Below are 20,556 nucleotides of genomic sequence, written 5' to 3'. Positions count from 1 at the left end.
TAAGAAAAAAAAAAGAGAGAGAAAAGGTAGAAGAAATAATTTTTGTGATGCAAGATAAAAAAGAGAAAGAGAAAGTAAGAATTTATGTGACGTGATTTGACTTATCAACTCATATGACTACAATTTTATCTTTATAATTGAGGGGTTAGTCATATAATAACTAACCCTTAACCAATCTTCAACTACAACCCTAGACTAATAATAGGATTAGGGTTAAGATTTATAATTAATATCTAACGGGATGGATTCTCTAGTTGTTGGATATTAATTTGCAATTGTTACTAACAATTATTTTCTTTCATTTCTTCTTTAATGGCATATGACTAGATGTTCCAATCCAACTATAAGATTTATATATGGGGATTCAATCCCTCTATCTTTAATTTGTTTTTAAATACCTTTTTATTTCTTCCATCTCTCGTATGTAGTGTAGACACATGAGCCACATATGTTGGGCGTTGGGCTAGGGGTAGTTGGATCCAACTCTGTATGTAAGTTTTGATTAGGGTAGACTAATTAGATATGTTTCTGACTAGTTTCTCAAAAAAAAGAAAAAAAAAAAGAAGAAGATATGTTTCTGACTATATGTATTTTTGACTGTGGGGCGCCACTTTTGTTTCTTCACTTCATCTTCAACTATAATTTATTAATTCTTAAAAGCCTACCATAATAGGGGCTTGTACATGAATTTAAAAATATATATAGAATAGGTGTGAAATTTACTTGGGTGAGATAAATTAAATCACTAATAATTTAAGAAAAAAGTTAACAAATACCCTAAGAAATTTGTTTAAGAAACATTTTTAAAAATATTTTATGAAAAAAGATAAAAATCTTAATTTTTTTTACGATTTTTTCTATTTTTTATAAAAATTATGTCAACAATTTTTTAAAATAATTTATTAATAACTGTTTTAAGGGCCCGTTAACAGGACCCATAATTTAATACTTAAGAGAGGTTTAACAAAAGCTTTAAGTAATCTCATGCAGAGAGCTAGAGTATCAACTATCAACTACCAAATGCATCTTGGCTTCCCTTAAACCAGAGAACCAAAAGATTGTTGTCTTGGAAGTTGGAACTTGACCGAGCCTACTGCAAATGAGCGAATCAAAATGATTTCATCGCTTCTTGATTCAGTAACCCAAAATTTGATTGAAGTAACTTATAAACAGAAATAAAATAAAGGGCATTATTATTCTTTTGATGAATAAAAATTATGGATGCTATATATTATAAATTTGAAGTAAAAAAAAGAAGAAGCAGTCATAGAGAGTGATGAGAGAGAGGGAAACAATGAGTCTAGCTCAGGAAACTGCCGTCAGGGCAAGGGAAGAAGATAAAGAGTTATAACAAAGCACCAAGAAAGTCAAGGAGACCCACTGAGGTAGCAACACACTAGCTGGTACTCTCACAGTCCAGAGGGAAGTAGGAACTCCTGCAAAGAGAGACTCATTGGTGAGATTCCAAGTGCTTATGAAGAAGCATTTATGGCCTGTTTGGGAGTTAAAAAAAGGAGGGGAGTAGAGTAGAGGGAAGGAGAGTAATTTTATTACCTTGTTTGGAAGTTTTTAAAGGAAGGAGGGGGAGGGATTTGAAGGGGTTTAGAGGGATTTGGACTACCTCTAACCCCTCATTTTTAATTCCTCCAAATTGGAGAGATTTGGAGGGAGAGCAAAATAGACAAATTATTGTTCTCCAATATACCCTTTCTAAATTAACAAAATTACAAACCAATATTCTTTTTTCTTTTTTCTTTTTTTTTTCACTGTAATCACCTACGCTATCACAACCACAAAAAGACTTTTCCAACCAAGATCACTGTGTATTGAAATCACTGTGAATTAGATCTTTTCCAGATCAATGGCCAGCCTTTCGTCAGAGGAAGCCTCCGGCTCCGGCTCCGGCTCCAGCTCCAGCTCCGGCCAAGAGCAGAGTGAGCAATGTGGCAACTATAGCCTGAGCACTGACGTCAGCGAGTCGAAGAGCTGTAGCTGTAGCTTCTCGTGCCGGCGGTTCGAAACTTCAAGCTTCAAGCTCGATAACGTCATCTCCTCGTCCGGTGGCCGTTAATTTCCTTTTTCCGGCGCCGGTGATCGAAGGCAAGGACGTGGTGGGTTGGGACGAGAAGAAGCCCGTGAAACAGAATGGGAATGGACAAAAATAGAGAAAATGAAAAAACAAAAAAAGAGTTGAAATCCTGAATTTTTTTTTTCTTGGCATCCAAACAGGGAAATAACAGATAAAAACAAAAAAAGATTTTGCTTTATTAATTAGAAAAAAAAAATTTTAAATAGGGGTAAATTTGTCTATTTAAATTATTTCCTCTTATTTTCATTATAATTTTTAAAACATCTAAATAAGATAAATGACTAATTACTCTCTTCCTCCCTTACTAATTTTAAAAACATCCAAACAATGTAAAAGGTAATCATTCCCCTCTACTCTCCTCCCCACTACTCTCCTTCCCTCTACTCCCCTCTACTCTCCTCCCTTCCTAAACTTCCAAACATGCCATTAGGATTGAAGCTAGTATGGACACTGAGGTGGAATCTGATGATGAAAGCTCAGACCTCACCGCGGGGATAGTAGCCGTTAATCTTTCAGGAGCAAGGAAGGCCATTATGAGAGCATAGTGGACTAACGCACTCATCATCAAGGTTGTTGGCAAGACAGTGGGTTATCAATTTCTATCGTCGTGAATCATGAGTTTGTGGAAGCCTTGTGGTAGATTGGATTGTGTGGACCTAGAGAAGGATTTTTTTTCTTATCTGTTTTTCCCTTAAAGAGGATTATGAACGAGTGCTAAAAAACGGTCCGTGGTTTGTCGAAGGGCATTACCTCTCCATTAGAAACTGGGATCCAAACTTTAGGCCATCTATGGCTAGTGTATCATCTGTTGCTGTGTGGGTACGTTTGTCGGAGCTACCGATTAAGTACTACGAGCCATCTGTGCTACAAGAGCTAGGGGTGTCCATAGGTCGGGTCGGGTCGGTTTTCAACCTAGCCCTAACCCGACCCGCCGGAGTCGGTGGACAGAAGAGTGACCTGAAACTGACCTTCGGCGTCAATCAGTCGGGTCGGTTTTGGGTTCGGGTGGAGGTTGGGTCTGTTCGGGTGGAGATACGGTCGTCGCCGTAGCTGAAAAATCATCGCTGAAGCTAAAAAATCATCACCGAAATCTGCAAATCATCGCCAGAATTTGCAAATCATCGTCGAAATTTGCAAATCGTCGACGAAAAATGTAAAAACTCACCAGATCTACATCAAAATCGCCGAAATTTGCACCAAAATCGCCGAAATCTACTAGGAATGGCCGGATCTGGATAAATCTCACCAAATCTGGTTGAGAATTTGCTGGATCTCCTCGGATTTGAGCGTGATTTCGCCGGATTTATATATTACTTTCGTCGGGTCGGGTGGCTCGAGTTTTGGAGAATAAAACCCGCCACTCGACCTACCGATGTCGGGCCTTGAGCACGGAAACCTGGAATCGACCGATGGGAGCGTCATTTCGGGTTGAACTCGGGTGGAGATCGGGCGGGTTGGTCGGTCCGGCGGGTCACGGTCGAGTTTGGACACCCCTAACGAGAGCTCGGTCAGGCCATTGGCCCAATCCGACGGGTTGATGTGCATACGGCATCCGAGTCTTGGGGTTGCTTTGCCAAAATTGTCGTTCAAATCAACTTTGACAAACCCCTTATTAAGCTCATTCAAATTGGAGGTATAGAGTAACAGGTTCTGTATGAGGGGATCATAAGGTGGAAGGCTGTCCATATTCAACTAGGGCGCTGGCGACACGAGATGAAAGCACGGATGAAGACAAAGTTGATGGGGACTCTACAACTGTGACAGACTGCAAGGAGCTTAACGGAGAGGCCTATGGGCCATGGGTTCTAGTTTCACCAAAAAGAAAGTTGCTAAGAAAGAGAAGAAAGATTCAGCCCAACATCCCCACTTTAGTATGGCTCATCAGTTGAGGGCCCGAATCCCTGATCAGGCCGAAAGCCCATCCACCTCTAGGCTTGACCCATCAGGCCCTACAGAAAAGAAAGACCTGCAGGCTTTTAGGCTTTAATTAGACCCTAGTGCGTCTGTGGTCAATCGCACTAACCAAGCCAAAGTAAATGACAAGCCTAAGGTCCCTACAACTCAATTAACCCTTAAAAGCCAAGTCTGATACGCCAAATCTCATCAAAAAGCTTACGGTGCATCTAGCCTAAAGGAATACCGACAGAAACACTCCCTTTAGGGGAAAGCCACATCGCTTGACAGTGTTTTCAAACTCAACCCGAGCAAACCAATTGTGTTTTTAGCAAGTAGCTCTATGAAACCCAGCTATGATATCTTATCTGATATGGACACACCCACCTGTGGAAGTGATGGTCAGGGGGGGAGCTTGGGTGACACGATCAGGGGAGATCCGGAGCTATCTTCGACTAAAGCCCCATTGAGAGACATCTCAAATGACCAATCCAGCCCAAGAGGTGATATGGAGGATCGTATTGCAACGGCTACCCTTAATGTCTTTACGGTGGTCTTAAAGCGTATTGATCTTAAGCTCAGGCCTCCCAAGAAGAATTCTGAGGCGAGCACAAGTCCAAGAGCAAATCAGGGGGAGGACATAATGATACAGGAGGATACATCAGAGGATTTTGCTCAGGAAAAGCTTGTGGTGGATTCTGATGGATGGAGATTGAAGATGGAGGTGAGCTCTTTGTCTCTAACTAAATGGGATTGCTCCCCAATTGTTTAGTTTTGTATATAATGAATATTTTAGTTTGGAATTGTCGAGGTGCCCTTAACCCCTCCTTTCAATCGTTTGTTCATAATTTGACACTAACACACTATCCTGCTATTACGATTATTACTGAGACTAAAGTGAGTGGTTCTAGAGCAAAAGAAATTACAAACAGGTTTCGCCTTGATGGGGCAATTCATGCCAATAATATCGAGTATACAGGTGGTCTGTGGGTTTTGTGGGATTCAACTCAAGTAGAAGTCTTTGAACTTTCATCCACAGAACAAGAGATCCACACGATAGTGAAGGATCTCTCCTTAAACTCTTCCTGGCTTATGTCTACGGTATATGCGAGCCCAAGATATGCTGAGAGGCATCTGTTGCGGGATAATCTTTCTAAGGTAGCTGAGGTGCACACACTACCATGGATCATTGCGAGTGATTTTAATGAAGTGCTTCGTGGAGAAGATAAATTTGGGGGTAGGCCTGTTTATATCTCTAGAGCAGTCAACTTCCAAGAATGTCTTAATACTTGTGGAATGATTGAATTGGGGTTCTCTGGTCCCTGATCTACGTGGACTAATCGGCAACCCCTATCCCATCTTGTGCAAGAAAGAATTGATAGGGTCTTTGTAAATGCCACCTGGAACGTCCTTTATTCGGAAGCTTGTGTTAAGCACTTGGAACAGTCTCATTTAGACCACAGTCTTGTTTTCCTTTCTCTACGGCTTAATCATGGGAATCAACACCCTCGTCCATTCAGGTTCCAACCGATATGGCTCTCTCATCCTACCTTCCCTAGCCTTGTTAGTAGGGTTTGGACTGGTCCCTTATCTAATGCCATTTCGACCTTCACAGCGAAAGCTAGAATATGGAATAGAGAACACTTTAGGAAAATTTTCCAAAGAAAGAGGCACATCTGTCCAAGACTTAAGGGGATTCAAACTGCTTTGGGGAACAATCCAAACAGCTTTCTTATTGATCTTGAGAAATCGCTCCTTTGTGAATTATCACACACTGCTAACTTAGAGGCTGAATTTTGGAGCATGAAGTCTAGAATTTCTTGGGTGGTTGAAGGTGATAGAAATACTGCGTTTTTTTCATAATTGGACCTTGATTCGGAGGAGAAGATTGAATATGGAAACACCCATTTTGAAGGAATGGCCACCCCCATTTCGGAAGAGCAGATTGAATATGGAAGATATAGCCCAACTTGAACTTCTAGTCATTGATGAAGAAATATTCGCTGCTCTACGATCTCTTAAACCTTATAAAGCACTGGGCCAAATAGGCTTCACGCGGGATTTTTTCAACGCTTTTGGCTTATTGTGGGTCCCTATTTTAAAGCCGAAGTTAAGTAGATATTCTATACTGGTAAAATTTTGGAATATCTTAACAAAACTTTGATCACCCTCATTCCAAAATGCAATAGTCTAGAGTCTCTCAGAAATTTCCGTCCCATTGGCCTTTGTAATACCGTGTACAAGGTCATCACTAAGCTCCTGATGGCCTGCATCGGAGCTGCCCTGGACTATTTAATTTCACCACTCCAAACAACATTTGTTCTTAAGAGAAAGGGTGTGGACAATGCTATCATTGTGCAAGAGTTAATCCACTTCATGTCCAAAAAGAAAGGTAGAGAGGAGTTCATGGCAATTAAGGTCGATTTAGAAAAAGCTTATGACCGCCTTGAGTGGAGTTTCATTAGAGATATGCTTGCTCTATTTAAATTTTCGAATTATCTAAGTTCTCTAATTATGAGTTGTGTCTCTACCTCATCCATATTAGTGCTCTATAATAGAGGAGCTCTAGAACCTTTTCATCCATCAAGGGGCATAAGACAGGGAGACCCCCTCTCTCCATATCTGTTCATACTATGTATGGAGGTATTAGGGGCATGCATCACAGAAAAATGAGATGCAAAGCTCTGGGACCCTATCTTAGCCTCGAGAGGTGGTGCGGCATTTTTCGATCTGTTTTTTACAGATGATCTTGTTCTTTTTGCTAAGGCTGATGTGAAGAAATGTAGAGATGTTAGGGATGTTCTAGACACTTTCTGTGGGCTATCGAGTCAGAAGTTTAGTGTCGAGAAATCTCGTGTCTTCTTCTCCCCTAACCTGGCCTCTCACATTAGAGAGGAGCTATGTGATATTCTTCAGTTTCAGTCAACCCCTTCTTTAGGGAAATACTTGGCCTCCCCATCAAGCATACATCGCTTCCTCAAGATTTTGGGGCTGTAGTTGAGCGTGTTTAGAATCACTTAGCAAGCGGGAAAACTCATCTTTTATCCTTTGTTGGGCAGGTAGTATTGACACAAGTTACCCTTTCCACTATCCCGAATTACGCCATGCAATGTGAGGTCCATCCTACCAAGATAAAATAGAGCATTGATAAACCTTCTTGAAACTTTATTTGGGGTTCTACGGAGAATAGAAAGAAAATGCATTTAATTAGTTGAAAGAAAATCACAACAACCAAGAAGAATGGAGGTTTGGGTCTTCAATATGCTAAAGAGAAAAATGTGGCTTTACTTGCCAAGCTCAATTGGCGTTTTCACCAAGAGAAAGGATCTCTATGGGCAAGGGTCCTTTCTCACAAGTATACAGGTCGAAGAAGACATCACCGTCTTAAACTTGGATCTTGTTCATCTACTTGGGCAACACTTAAGAAAGGTGAAGCAGTCTTTCAAAAAGGCCTAAAATGGATAGCTGGTATGAATAGTGGACTTCCCTTCTGGCATGATAAATGGCTAAGTGATGGTCCTTTGAGAAGCCTCATTGCAGGCCCTCTTCAAAGAGGGGAAGAATCTTTTCTCTTGAAAGATGTTATTCAACATAACTTTTGGAATTTGGGAAGTCTGTCTCTCACTTTCCCCACACCCTTAATCCAAAAAATCAAGGCCACCCATTTCCCTTTGGTAGCGACAAGTGTGGACCGTATCTTTTGGACTTTGTCACCTAATGGAGATTTTGAGCTTAAAGAAGCCTATAGATTGGCATGCATGGCTGATGATAATCCCCATTTAAGCTCGTTTACAGGTGGTTGGGTTTGGAAAGCAAGCACCTATCCAAAAATCAAATGTTTCTTATGGCGATGCCTCCATAAAAGTATACCAGTCAGGGAAGTGTGCAAGAGGAGTAAACACTCCCACTCTTTGCCCTCTTTATAATAATGCAGGGGAATCAATTATTCACGTGTTGAGAGACTGCCCTCAGGCCCATCTTTTTTGGGATTCACTTGCAACTCCTATTCAGCCCGAATTGTTCAATGGTTCAAATCTTGATGATTGGCTCCTAATCAACTATGTTTCACAACAGGCGTCCTTCTCGGGTATTAGCTGGGGTATTGTCTTTCCTTTTGGAGTGTGGAGTTTATGGCTTTGGCGTAATAAGGTGGTCTTCAGAGACACCTCCTCCCACAGATCCCTTAAGACAGAAACTCTTGCTAGAGCATCTGAATTTGCGTTCCTTGGTGTTAATGGTAAGGTGAGATGCTTTGTAGTTTCAGTTCAGGTTCAGTGGCACCCTCCTCCAGAGAATTGGTATAAGCTGAATTCGAATGGCTCTTCATCGGGCAATCTAGGCAGAGCTGGTGGCAGTGTGGCTGTCAAGTTATGGGCTATCTGAGATGGTATCAACCTGTGCATCGAATTAAACTTGACAAATGTTTTAATTGAGCTTGATGCAAAGATTGTGGTTGTTCTGCTATTGAAGGAAGAGGGAAACACGAATGGCAATGATGTCGTTATTACTGATTGCAAAGAAGGCTTGCAAAGAATCCCAAGAGTTCAAGTTCAACATTGATATAGGGAAGCAAATAAGTGTGCCGACGCCCTTGCTAGAAAAGGGGCCACTAGTTCACAAGATTTTGTAATTTATCAATCCCCTCCAACGGATGTTGCCATGTTAGCTAGTCTAGATGTAGTGGGAACTCTGTATGAGCGTAACTGCTCCTTTAATTTTGGTTTCTAGTTTTTGAATACTACTACCTGTTTAACCACATATATATATATATACATATATATATATTATAAATTTATAAACATTGTATGAGTATTATATAGGTTTATTATCATTTATAATTGGCATTTGGCACATAACCTTTACTTCATGTTCACTTACCAAATCTTCCAAGCAAGAAAAAGGAGGAAAATTTTATCAATTCTTTATTGACATTCAAACTAATGATCAATGGCTTTGAAAGACTAACATCTTGGATCCGGCTTTTGTCCAGTGGCCAGTGCCACTGGACACGTTGGATTCATGACATGTGTCCAGTCTTGGACACGTGTCGCCAATCCAACGTGTCCAGTGGCTACTGACCACTGGACAGAAGCTGAACCCAACATCTTGTCCCCGTAGCTGATCAAAGTAGCAAAATAATTATGAGTTTTTTTTTAATAAAAAAATTATATTCCGTACGTACTGTTGGGTTTGCAACTTCGAACACATACGTGGGAATTGGGATGATGGGGTAATATATTTTTTAAGTCATTGATATGGATAAATGTGTAGGTAGGCAGACATTTCTTCTCAAAAAAAATAGATAGGCAGACATGAATCCGTGATTTCAGTATGAACTTTGGTCTGAAATCGCGTGCCATTTCCTTACAGTTCCGGCAACTTGCTTGACTATTCGCTTTTAAGTTGAACGACTTGCTGATGATTAATTCAGAAATGACTCAAATGAATGATTGAAAAAAAAAATAAAAAAAAATTTACTATATATGTTTTACAAATGGATTTGTCAACTCTTAAGATATTAAATCAAAGGATAATGAAAATTTAATATTTATTGTATCTTGATGTGAAACTGATTATCATGTCAGTTTTTTCTATATTTAAAAAAAAAAAAATCTTGTCATTTTGTAATTATTTTGTGGTAACATGAGTTGTAATTTTAGCATTTTTCATTAATAAGAATAACAACATGCATGAACAGCCAAATTGAAAGTATTGCATTCCACCTTCTGCTATGACTTCACAATTGTTAGAGCATTCTTATCAAGAGTTTTAAAAATTTTAGCATTTGGCATTTAAAAAATCAATTTTATAGCATTCAACATTTCACTTTACAATACACCTAACATCAAAACTTCTATTTTTATTACCACTTCATTAAAATATTATTTATTTATCATTTTTTATTCTCACCACCCAAGCCACCACAAACCCACAAGCACCACAAATCCATGCAACCAACGGCCTCCACCACCAGCACAGCACCAACCACGGCACAACCAACCACCGACCTCCACCCACAGCACAACCCTTTCTTTTCCCTTTCATCCTCTCTCTGCCTCAACCCACGGCACACCAACCACCAAACCCACCTATTTCTTCTCAACCTAGCAAAACCCACATCCACACACCCACTGCTAGCCACCAACACCAACCCATTAACCGCAAAACCCACTCAACCACCGTCATAGCCACAACAACCACAGCCATTATCACCACCACCCACAACCTCAACCCCCAACCACCAAAATCACAACCAAATCTCAAACCCAAATCAACAATCACATCACTAACAACAATAGGAAAAACAAAAACAAAAACAAAAGCCAATCAGAGATCAAACCACCATCGAAAATCAGAGAGAGAGAGAGATGTGAGTCGATTTGGGTTTCTAGATTCAGCAATCTCACTATATGTGGGTTGGGTTAATGGAAGTGGTGACTTGATGGAGTGTGTGATGAAGAAACAGTGGTTGAGAGAGAGAGGTGTGGGTCGGGTTTTAAAGGAGAGAGGGGGCTGAGAGGGAGAGAGCGACAGAGAGAGAGAGAGCAGAGGGTGAGATTTGAGGAAAGAGAGAGAAGGGGAATAAAAAATGAGTAGCAACTTGCTACGATAAGAACAGTAGGATGTTAGTAATAACATCTTACTATAGAAAGGTGCTAAAAATTTTAATATTTAGCACCATTGACGTAGAGGCTTTTTTAGTGGTTTTGTTGCTAAAAATAACTTTTAGCATTTATCCCACATTTGATGAGAATGCTCTTTAGTTTGCTACATCATAATATAATTCAAGAAATAGGATTAATTCTTTTTTTTTTCCCCCTTCTCTTCTAAAATTGATTTGGACTTAGAGAGATTCTCAATCTCATATTTCAGATTCAGATAACTCAGAATCAATGGTTGAGATTAAAAATTTGAAATTCACTTTTATTAATCTTAGCCCTTGGATCAAAATTTTTTTTAACTGTTCAACTTTTTACTTTTTATTTTTTTACTATTCAAACTTTTACATCTCACAACTCTATGGTAATTGCACGATAGAATTATTACACAGGGCCTCTAGGGGTGAAAGGTTCGAGCTGCAAAGTTTGCAACATGTTGTAATTATTTCTCAAAAAAAAAAAACAATCCCTCAAATTCTCCATCCCTCTTATGTACCCACTGTTACATCATAGTGGCCCAAAATTGAGTTGGGTGGACACCCGGACCAAACCAAATTTGAATTCTAGATCAACAAAAGATGATCCAAAAATCATACTACGTGATAGTACGTTACCCCACAGGCCCACGCGAAGCCAATGTTTCAACCTATTTTCAGACCCTATAGGCCATGCCCAACAAGCCCAGCCAACCCATAAGTCTGCTCTTGAGTCTTGAGCCCAATACATCACTCTAATGGATGAGGCCCAGGGTTCCAGGCTAAGAAAACAAAAGATATGGCCTCAAAAATCAGCACCCATATCAGAGGCCTTAAAGATATTCGACCAAATGGGTCAAACAGGAACCCACAAATTTGGACACCCCACAAGTTCTAGGCCACTCTCAATCCCTCCCAGGTGGTACTGAACCTAAATCGACCCACTTAACCCTTAACTGTTTACATCCCAGATTCCAGAGTTTTGTTCTTTCTTTGACCAAAGAGAATAAAGTAAGAGCATATACATAAACTGCCACATACAATATAAGCAAGATATTTTGTAGCAGTTCAGCAAATGTCATGGTTCAATTGACCAAATTACAGAAGGTAAAGTAGAATTGAAGAAAACAAATTCACATATATGGATATCATTTACAGCCATTAGTTACAAAAATTACCTGATGTTTTGGAAAGCATACCTCTCAGAAAGAGCTTCACAAAACCTCCCAAAATATGATTCTAAAATGAAATGACAAGAGCTCTCCATCTTTGGTACTTCTAAATATTATTTCTAAATGGCCACTTCAACCAACAACCATTATTTTTGCCTGCGAGCAGCAAGCTTAATGACCATTCTTTGCTTTCGAGGAAAAGAATCTGCTAAATCCTCGTGAATGTTTTTCTGGTGTTGGGGTGGCAGAAGAAGATGATGAAGAGCCTGACTTGGTAGGCCTGTGTTTTGGATGCTTTGAGCTGATTGGTGACCTCAGGGATTGATTTGCTTCGGTATCAGATGGGCTTCCCGGGGAACTATAAAGAAGGCCCAGGGGAGATTCAGCACCTAACTTTTGCAGATTGGCAGAAGCAACACCGTCCAATTCAGCTTGATCAAAGCTTTGCAAGGTCATACCACTAGTAGTTGGTTCATTCTCAGCCAGACCTTCACTCCTTTGACTCCTGTCAATGTAAGGAGATCCCATTAGTTCTGTTGGAGGATGCAAAGATTTCAACTGCTTGCCAAGAAGGAAAATGGTTTCTTGACACTCGGCTAGCTTCTCTGCTGCAGCTGTTAACTCCCTGTCCTGTGATTAAAAGAAACAGTTTGAAGTTTAGATTTTTCTTTTCTTTGTTTTTCATACTGATCATACCAATTGGCATAAGGCAAGCATTCAACAAGCAACATTGGAACGAAATTCAAGTAAGTTAGAAATTACAGTACAAACTTTAATCATTTATCATAACTTTTAATATACATATACACATACTTGATATGGAAACATGCATGAAGTACCTATAGATCTATTCAATATGCAGGCACTTAAGAAGCAGAGAAACTAGTGATGCACACATGCAAAGCACCAAATAACACATGGATGTTTTCAATTATGTCGTTTGAACAAAAACAGAACTGATAAATTATTCTACACAATTGCATTGATACAAACATATGTGTGGGGGATAGAAAGAATTATTTTCTGCAGATAAATCTAGGTCTCACCTGTTTGGCCTTGAGTTCAATATCAGCTGCTGCTTCAGCACAAACAGAGCAGCCCTCATTCCTAAAATAATAGGAGTTAGACATAAATCAGAATTGAGATCAAGCAACAGGAGATTTCATTAAATATTTAAAACAAAATGAATAATTAATTTGTGAGTTAACAGTGCCATGTGAATTAGCATGACTAAAACAACTAAAATACAAATCATTAAAAATGCAAATATGCTTATTGAATTGAACCTGGCAGCACAAATAAAATGCATTCTGGCCTTAAAAATTGCATCCCAGAATTTTTCAGAAGGCCTTCAGGCCCTCTCATGTCTGATTTTTAGATGAGGAATGTGTATCAATTGGGACAAGAGAGGTGGGCAAGAATAAGTTGGATTCTAACCTTTGCAATTGATCTTGAAGTTCCTGACATCTGGCAAGCGCATCTTGATGACAATTCTTTTCCCCTTGAAGCTCATTTTCTAAAGTTGCTGTTTTTGACCGCAATAAGTTCAGCTCAGTTTCTAACTCTGTTGCTCGTGCTTCAAGTGATCTGTATGACTCTGCCATACATTTCAGCTGTGTCTCAGCCAGGCTGTTGGACCTTTGAGCAGATGCCAATTGTGATTTAACTTCTGCTAGAAGCTGCTCAGTTTCCCGTAACTGGGACTTTGTCATCTCTAGGTTCTCGGTAGATCTTGCTAGATCCACAGCCATGTTATCTTTCTCTGATTTCAGTTCTTCAAACTCCTCTGATGAGAACTTACATGATGTGGAATTTGATTCAAAGCCCGAGACTAGATTTCCATCGTCAGGAACCTCAAGGTCAGAAGTGGGATTAGAAATGCGGGCACAACCACCATGATATCTTTCTCCTGATGAATCCTTTTGAACTACTTTATTCTCAGGTAAAGCAACTTTGTCGATGCAATCAGGACTATTAATTTCTGCATCAGCATTCTTGTACCCCAGGACACTGAATCTGAGTTCACTGGCTTTAGCTAAAACATGGGAAAGGTCAAGAACAAAATCAACCAAACTAGTATTGCTGTACACAACTCTATTAAAGGTGACAGATAACTTCTCAATTTTCTGATTCAATCCACAGCCATCAGGTGATGTGTCATGGACTCCCATTGCTTCTTTTCCCAAAAACAATATGAAGTCATGAATCTGTGAAATGGCAGCTGCCAAATCTTGGCTTATCATATCCACAGTTTCTGTAGCTGGCTGGGACAAAGAAATGTCCTTTTCTGCAGTTACCACTGAATCTTCTGGGTCAGACTTCCTGTCCAATGTGGCATCAGAACAGTGTACTTCCTTGGAAACAACATGTACATCGAACAGAACATGCTTAATATCCTCCAAAATTTTCCCCATATCAGCATCCTTGGGCATAGACTCAAACACCATTGAAATCTTTGATCGGAGCTTCATCAATGGCAGCTGATCTACATCTGAGCCAGGACTTGGTTCTGAAAATTCCACGCCAGAAGATACATGATTTTCCAATGGATTTAAATCACATTGCTGTTCAGACAGGAGAGTTTTCTCAGTCGTGACTTCTCCTGATGCATCAGGGTTTGGAATTTTAGGCACCTTATCGTTTGAAGATTCCGAAATGGAGATGCCTCCATTAGAATCATTTGATAGACAAGCCAGCTTCTCCATCTCTAGAAAGTCATCCATAAGCTCTAAGTGATTTGCATTTTCAGCCTTGTTCAATTTCTCATTGTTCTTTTCTTTCTTGCATTGGGAGAGCTCAGAAATCATTGACATAGACCAAGACTCAGCGCAACTTCTCTCATCATCATTTCCATCTTCTGACATGGAGGTCAAGCTTGGTGGATTACTTGCATTTTGACTTGAAGAACCTTCAGTGGTAATATGAATTATAGATTTTGGTGAACTTTTCTGCTGATTGCTGACTAGAAGTTGTGCTTCTAAACTTTGAAGCTTGCTGGCTGTCTTAGCACACAAACTCCTTGAAGCCAGCAATTCACTGTTACGCTTTGCCAAAGCTTCTTTGAGCATCTTTGTTTCTTCCTCCATTGCCAATAAACGTTCAGTGAGAAACTCATTCTCTTTATGGAACTTCTGTGCATTATCGAGGGGAAACTCAGGCACTGGAGAGAGGAGAGGACTAGAAGACTTAACGGGAGACCTCCTCAGTCGACTTTCTCCATAATCCCGGCCTAAATTCTCAACCTCTAGCTTCATTTGGGCAAGTGCAGCAGGACCGGGCAACTTCTTCCGCACAAGACCACGTAATCTTTGGCACTCCGCTTCTAGCTTGGCTATTTTTTTAACACCCTCCATATGCTGCTTGTTTGCTACTTCTGCTGACCTCATACTCATGTTCTTTTCTTCATTACGAATTTCCAGCTCTTTGGAAGCTACATGGAGTTCATATTTAAGAGAATTTACTTCCTTTTGGCATGATTCAACATCGCTCTTTAAAAGCTCAATTTCAGCCTCAGCTTGAGACTTTTCTTCATTTATCTTGATTAGCATGTTCGAACGTTCCTGCAAAGATCTTGAAATAGCGGCATTATCAGCAGCAGACCTGAGGAGTTCTTGGTCTAGGTTAGCTATTCTTGCTTCAAGCTCAAGTTTAATTTTGTCACATTGCTTGTTTTTAATAAGAACAACGTCTTGCAATTTCTGCTCATGTTCATCCTTCAGATTTCGTATTTGCCGCATGCACTCTTTAAGAGCACCATCAAGATGTGATGCCCGATCTTCAGCAGTGAGCTTTGCAAGTGTGACAGTTTCTAGATGATTTTTCAATGACAGAGCTTCAGCTTCAGCTTTTTCCCAACCTACAGAAAAGTAGTTTCAATTTGAAAAAGTTCAAGCCAAGATAAATTGAAGAAACCATTTAACATAAAAACCAGATTTTGATAGGGCAACAAATTCGTTTATGAGTAAGATTAGATCAGCATCATACCTGAGACAGCTTCTTCAGCAACTTTCGCATGCTGCTTTACCAGGTTGTCCTTAGTAGTCATCTCTGAATTGGCTTCTGACAGCTTTTCATCCAATTCCTTAATCTGATCCTCCATTGTCTGGACTTGTTCCTCATATGTCTTAACTTGATCCTCCAAACTGGTCAGATGCGTATATGACTCCACAGAAATTTGAACTAAGTTCGGCTTTTTATAGTTATCCTGTTCAATAGAAGAAGAAAACCAGAAAGAATAATTATGAAATTATTCCATCAAAATGCTAAAGAAAATATGTGGTTGTGAAAATTAGATTCACATATAGCTGTGAATGTCAATCCCCCACTCAATGCACATGCACAAAGGCATGTGTGGATACCCACCGCTAAGAGGATAACTATTACATGGGAGATAAGAAAAAGAAGTGAAAAGGGAAAAATGCGTCAAATCTGAAGCTGATATCTTAGTAAAAATGTTAGAAGAACAGTTTAGAGAGTAGATACGGGAATGATGAAAACTATAGTATGATAAGGCTTCACTGCTAATTTAGAAACAATAAGTACAAATGACAGAATGTTCATAAGAAAGAAGATGAACAGGATGAAGAGATGGAAGGAAAAAAAGACCTCGGAGGCAACATTTAGTTTACACGCTTCACCCTAGAAAACAACTATACTTCAGATATACATTAAAGTGATTAGAAGTCATCCAACATATGAAAAAGCACAGAGACACTCAATCCCATGGGCACACTTTCTGGATTCAGATAGACTTATCAGACTTCTAGTCTTATTTACCAGCGTTAACCATCCACTAAGGCAGAAAATTATTCAGCAAAGAACATAAAAGCTAGCATTGTGTAGTTCTCAACTAGCAGAAGGAAATTAGATGGATACTCAACATATTAAAGACTAGTATAGAAACAATAAAAAGTAAGAACATAGAAACATTCAAGAATGGTTTTGACAGAAAAAGGAATTGCTCAACCACAGGTTACAGATAAATAACTAGCAGGTGAGACACTAGGGGGAAAAAAAGAATAGAAAAACCTTTGAGATGAAAGAATATTCAGATTACCACTGTTTACATTATTAACATAACTAATTTCAATGAATTCACCTGATCAGCGAGAGTAGCAGCAACAGTAGCGTCAGATGCCGCAGCCGCTTTTTCAGCAGCAGCCTTGTCAGATGACTTTTTCTTCCATGGCCAACTTCGACGGTCCATCTCAGACTGTAAAATTGCCCAATCGTGAGTTAAAATGACAGAAGAGCATCTGAGAAAATTTTACAAAGTTCCTATTAGCGGAAAAATAATTAGAAATGTATCAAGGAGTACTGCATAAGCTTTAAACCAACCAATACACCAAAAATTGTACCTAGAATGTTTTGCAAGCCCCTGTATAATACATTATTCATCCATAATTATAAATCCTACTCTGGAATATATAGTTACATTCATTTGTTCTTATTGAACTAACGTTTCTCATAAATATGGGAAAATTATTAGAGCAAGGGGAAAAAAAACACTACAAGGATATATTGTACCAAAAAACATTTTGAAGTGCAAACTGCATTTTCATGTATGAAAATCTTTTTGGGTTGGTACAATTCCAGGAAACATTCAATTATTATCAGAAAACACCATGGACTTGAATCTTCTTCAAGTCCCAAGAAACAGATTAAAAAACATCCACTTAATGGTTCAATGAGCACCACAATAATCTGATAAGACACATGCTAATAAATTAACAAGGACAAAGTGCAGCATTCAAAACTTTTTGGACTGACAGTCAGAGCAATCCAGACAAGGCCATTAAGGACACTGCAGTTCCATGTTTTCCACCATTGATTACTGAGCAGACACCAATGAGTTTCTCAGGTAGTATTTTACTAACAAAGCACCATCATACTAGTAGGTATAATGAGGCAAAGATGTGTTTTTGAAACTAATCCCGATTATCAAATACGGACATTTGAACCTCAGCTGGATGCAATGAGACCTTATGTTGTTGAAACAAAATTTCCCAAGCTATGGGGCAAACACAAAAGAATCTTACAAAACAAAAGGCTCATCCCCAATTGGGAAGACCAATGACATGAGAGAGAGAGAGAGAGAGAGAGAGAGAGAGAGAGAGAGAGAGGTGAGTGATGCTTGAGTAAATGAGTGTTCTATGGTTATGATTATCTTTCATAATGTGCAGAAACACAGCAAAGAAAAAAAAAATGCTCAAAAATAATCATCGGTTCTTTATTATACAAAAGAAATCAAGCATCAGTAGCAATGTATTAGACAAATGATATTTCAAGAACGTTTATATATATACACACACACAAGGAAGAGGATTATTAAAAGGTATAAATTGCATGGCACATAGCTCACTCTTGACATTTTCCAATGTGAGAAAGCTATGCAAGATCACTGAAAAGATAAATTTACTCATTTCTAGCTTAATTGCATGAAATTATTGCATTCTTCTTAGTTGCTATGATGGTAGTGGTAAATCAAAATCAAAAATCCGAAGCATGCTCACTCATGGAGGACATCTGTCCCATATAGTCCCGAAATTGACCAAGAAACACCTATTAACTTCTTCCGTGGCCCTTGAATCAAATCTCACTGCACTTTAAGATACGGCGTTCAAGTGATAGCTCAATGGTATTGACACCTTCTGTGGTGCCCTATATTTGTGTTTCAAACCCCATCTTCCCCCCACCCCCACTATTTACCTATCAAAAACAAATGTTCACTTTAAGATACCAAGTGTGGTCACTTCTGAGGGTTTTGTCACTGCCTTCCTATTAAGCATACCAAAATTCAGAAAAGCATATTTTGGGTAAAAAATAAAACTGAGGTACACAAGTGACCGCAGCGGAATTTTGTAATTTATTGACACAGGCCAACATATACACACCAATAATTCTGTTTACTTTGGAAACATTTTCTAATGTGGCTTTGGTTTCTCTAAAATGAAAAACTCATGCCAACAAAGTCAAATTGTCAAGCCACAAAAACATAAATTCCAAACCATAATTTCTCTCTGTTTGTACATTTTTCACAGCCAAACAGAGCATAACAGAAAACAGAGCCCCTATATTGAAACAAGCAGTGCAAATATTTTTCTGGGTAATCAAACAACTTCTTCCATGCAAGTAGCTATTATAAATTACTGAAGAAACAAAATACCAAAAATCACACACCACAATCATATACCTTAAACAGTGCTAAATCAACACCCAAAATTTTATTTGGGTGTGTTTGTGTTTTTATGTATATATGGGTTAAGAAATTGTGTATATTACAACACACACCATTGCATGTTTGATATAAATCTAAAATTCTTAACATGGAAACACTGAGCCATCACAGTACTTTCAGTTTCAACAGTTCCAAAAAGGGTACATTGTATTGAAATTGGGTATGTATATGTGAGTGCAATGAGGTTAATCAATTGGGCAAGGGTAGATTCAAGATCTAATTAATCAAAAAGCTATTTATTGCTAGAGATCCCATAATTCAGGACAAAATTTCACTTCAAATTAGAAAAGAAAAAAATGGAATTAAAATCAAAATGAAAACACTGAGAGTGAACCCACTATTTTTCTTATAAAAAAAAAAACATATATTGGTTTTGTTATTATATTTTAGAAGAAGAATCATCTTGTTGAACTAATTTTAGATCCAAATTAATCAAACACACACCACAAAGCAAGACTGATAGACTGAAAGCAAAGCAAAAATGGTATTTTCTTAGAACCCAATTTTTAAAAATAAAAAATTAAGTAAATCTTTTTAGTCTCCATTGAATCAATCAACAAAGAAACCAAAAATTAAAAAGAAAGAGAGTGAAGCAGAAACAGAATAATCTGGAAATGGAAAACTTGAAAAGGTCGCCGACAGAAAAAATCAAAAATAAAAACAAATAAAAAATCTCAAATGAAAAAAAAAGTGTTTTCAGAAAACAGAAAGGGCAAGCAAAATATAAAAACTAATAACAACAATGAAACCCAAAAAAAAAAAATCAGAAAGACAAGAAAAACAAAAACAAAGACAGTCCTATTTCCACTTTTTTTTTTTTTTAAAGCCAGTAGCTTCATAGACTGAATTGTTTCCACACAATGCTTTGGGAATAAGCTTACCAAAACAAATGCAGCTCGCTTCAGCAAACGGTATTGGATAGTATATATGTATAATCTGAACTGTGTTGAAATAGAAGAGTGACTTGGTTTGAAAGAGAGTGAGAGAGAGAGAGGTTCAGCAATGGAGATCCAAAGTTAGGGCTTCTTTGTTGTAGTGAAGTGTTGGTTCAACAGAGAGAGAGAGAGAGAGAGAGAGAGAGAGAGAGAGAGAGAAATAGGAGTGTGGTGGTGAATGTGAATATGTGAAGGTGAAGATGAAGGTGGAGCGGGTGGTGATAGTGGTGGGTGAAAAATATTCGGACATAGGTGTCACTTAAAAGGGAAGACGTTGCAAAAGCCAAAAGCTCCAAACCTATCACCTTTTTTAAAAATTCTTTTTTTTTTCTTTTTTTCTTTTTTGGACTTTAATGACCAATATTTGTTTATGTGGGAAATACTAATATGGTTGAATTATAGGCCTTCAAGCAACAAGTTTAGAGAAATGGGAGCAAGTTGTTATTTGTATGTAAAAACAAGTCAAGGTAGTATCTAGTATAGATGAGGAAGAGTAAAAATTTATGAACTTAACTGTTGTGTTAATAGCATAATCTCATTCAGGATACTCTATGTTGGATTTCATAGATTTGAAAATTTATTCGTTAATAAGTAAG

At 38.6% G+C, this 20,556-nt stretch overlaps 2 protein-coding genes across 3 annotated transcripts; one reads left to right on the top strand and one right to left on the bottom strand.

The window, feature by feature from the left end:
- The first annotated feature begins 4,765 nt into the window (after positions 1-4,765).
- Positions 4,766-5,308, top strand: LOC142608962 (uncharacterized). The gene has a single exon (XM_075780631.1). The coding sequence runs from the start codon at positions 4,766-4,768 to the stop codon at positions 5,306-5,308; it is 543 nt and encodes a 180-aa protein (XP_075636746.1).
- A 6,327-nt stretch (positions 5,309-11,635) lies between these two features.
- LOC142615672 (filament-like plant protein 4) lies at positions 11,636-20,193 on the bottom strand. Of its 2 annotated transcripts, none has more exons than XM_075788421.1 (6): positions 19,907-20,193; positions 16,887-17,000; positions 15,773-15,992; positions 13,226-15,644; positions 12,835-12,895; positions 11,636-12,418 (listed from the first exon to the last, which is right to left on the bottom strand). In XM_075788421.1, exons 2-6 carry the CDS (start codon positions 16,992-16,994, stop codon positions 11,960-11,962), a joined length of 3,267 nt encoding a protein of 1,088 aa, XP_075644536.1. In that variant the 5' UTR covers positions 16,995-17,000; positions 19,907-20,193; the 3' UTR covers positions 11,636-11,959. The 2 variants fall into 2 exon arrangements, with proteins under 2 accessions (XP_075644536.1, XP_075644546.1); XM_075788431.1 differs by having other exon boundaries at positions 16,887-17,043; positions 19,907-20,040.
- Between the last annotated feature and the right edge of the window lie 363 nt (positions 20,194-20,556).

This window comes from Castanea sativa, chromosome 1 (assembly GCF_040712315.1).
Source record: "Castanea sativa cultivar Marrone di Chiusa Pesio chromosome 1, ASM4071231v1".
Lineage (NCBI taxonomy): Eukaryota > Viridiplantae > Streptophyta > Magnoliopsida > Fagales > Fagaceae > Castanea > Castanea sativa.
Note: the sequence above shows the minus strand (reverse complement) of the source record. Positions and strands in the feature narration are given on the sequence as shown.

Excerpts from the sequence above, each read along its gene's own strand:
- LOC142608962 (XM_075780631.1), top strand. The coding sequence starts at position 4,766 with ATGAATATTTTAGTTTGGAATTGTCGAGGTGCCCTTAACCCCTCCTTT.
- LOC142615672 (XM_075788421.1), bottom strand. The coding sequence starts at position 16,994 with ATGGACCGTCGAAGTTGGCCATGGAAGAAAAAGTCATCTGACAAGGCT. Across the intron at positions 15,645-15,772 it reads TGCTGAAGAAGCTGTCTCAG|GTTGGGAAAAAGCTGAAGCT; the intron begins GTATGATGCTGA and ends ACTTTTCTGTAG. Across the intron at positions 12,419-12,834 it reads TTGAACTCAAGGCCAAACAG|GACAGGGAGTTAACAGCTGC; the intron begins GTGAGACCTAGA and ends TTTTAATCACAG.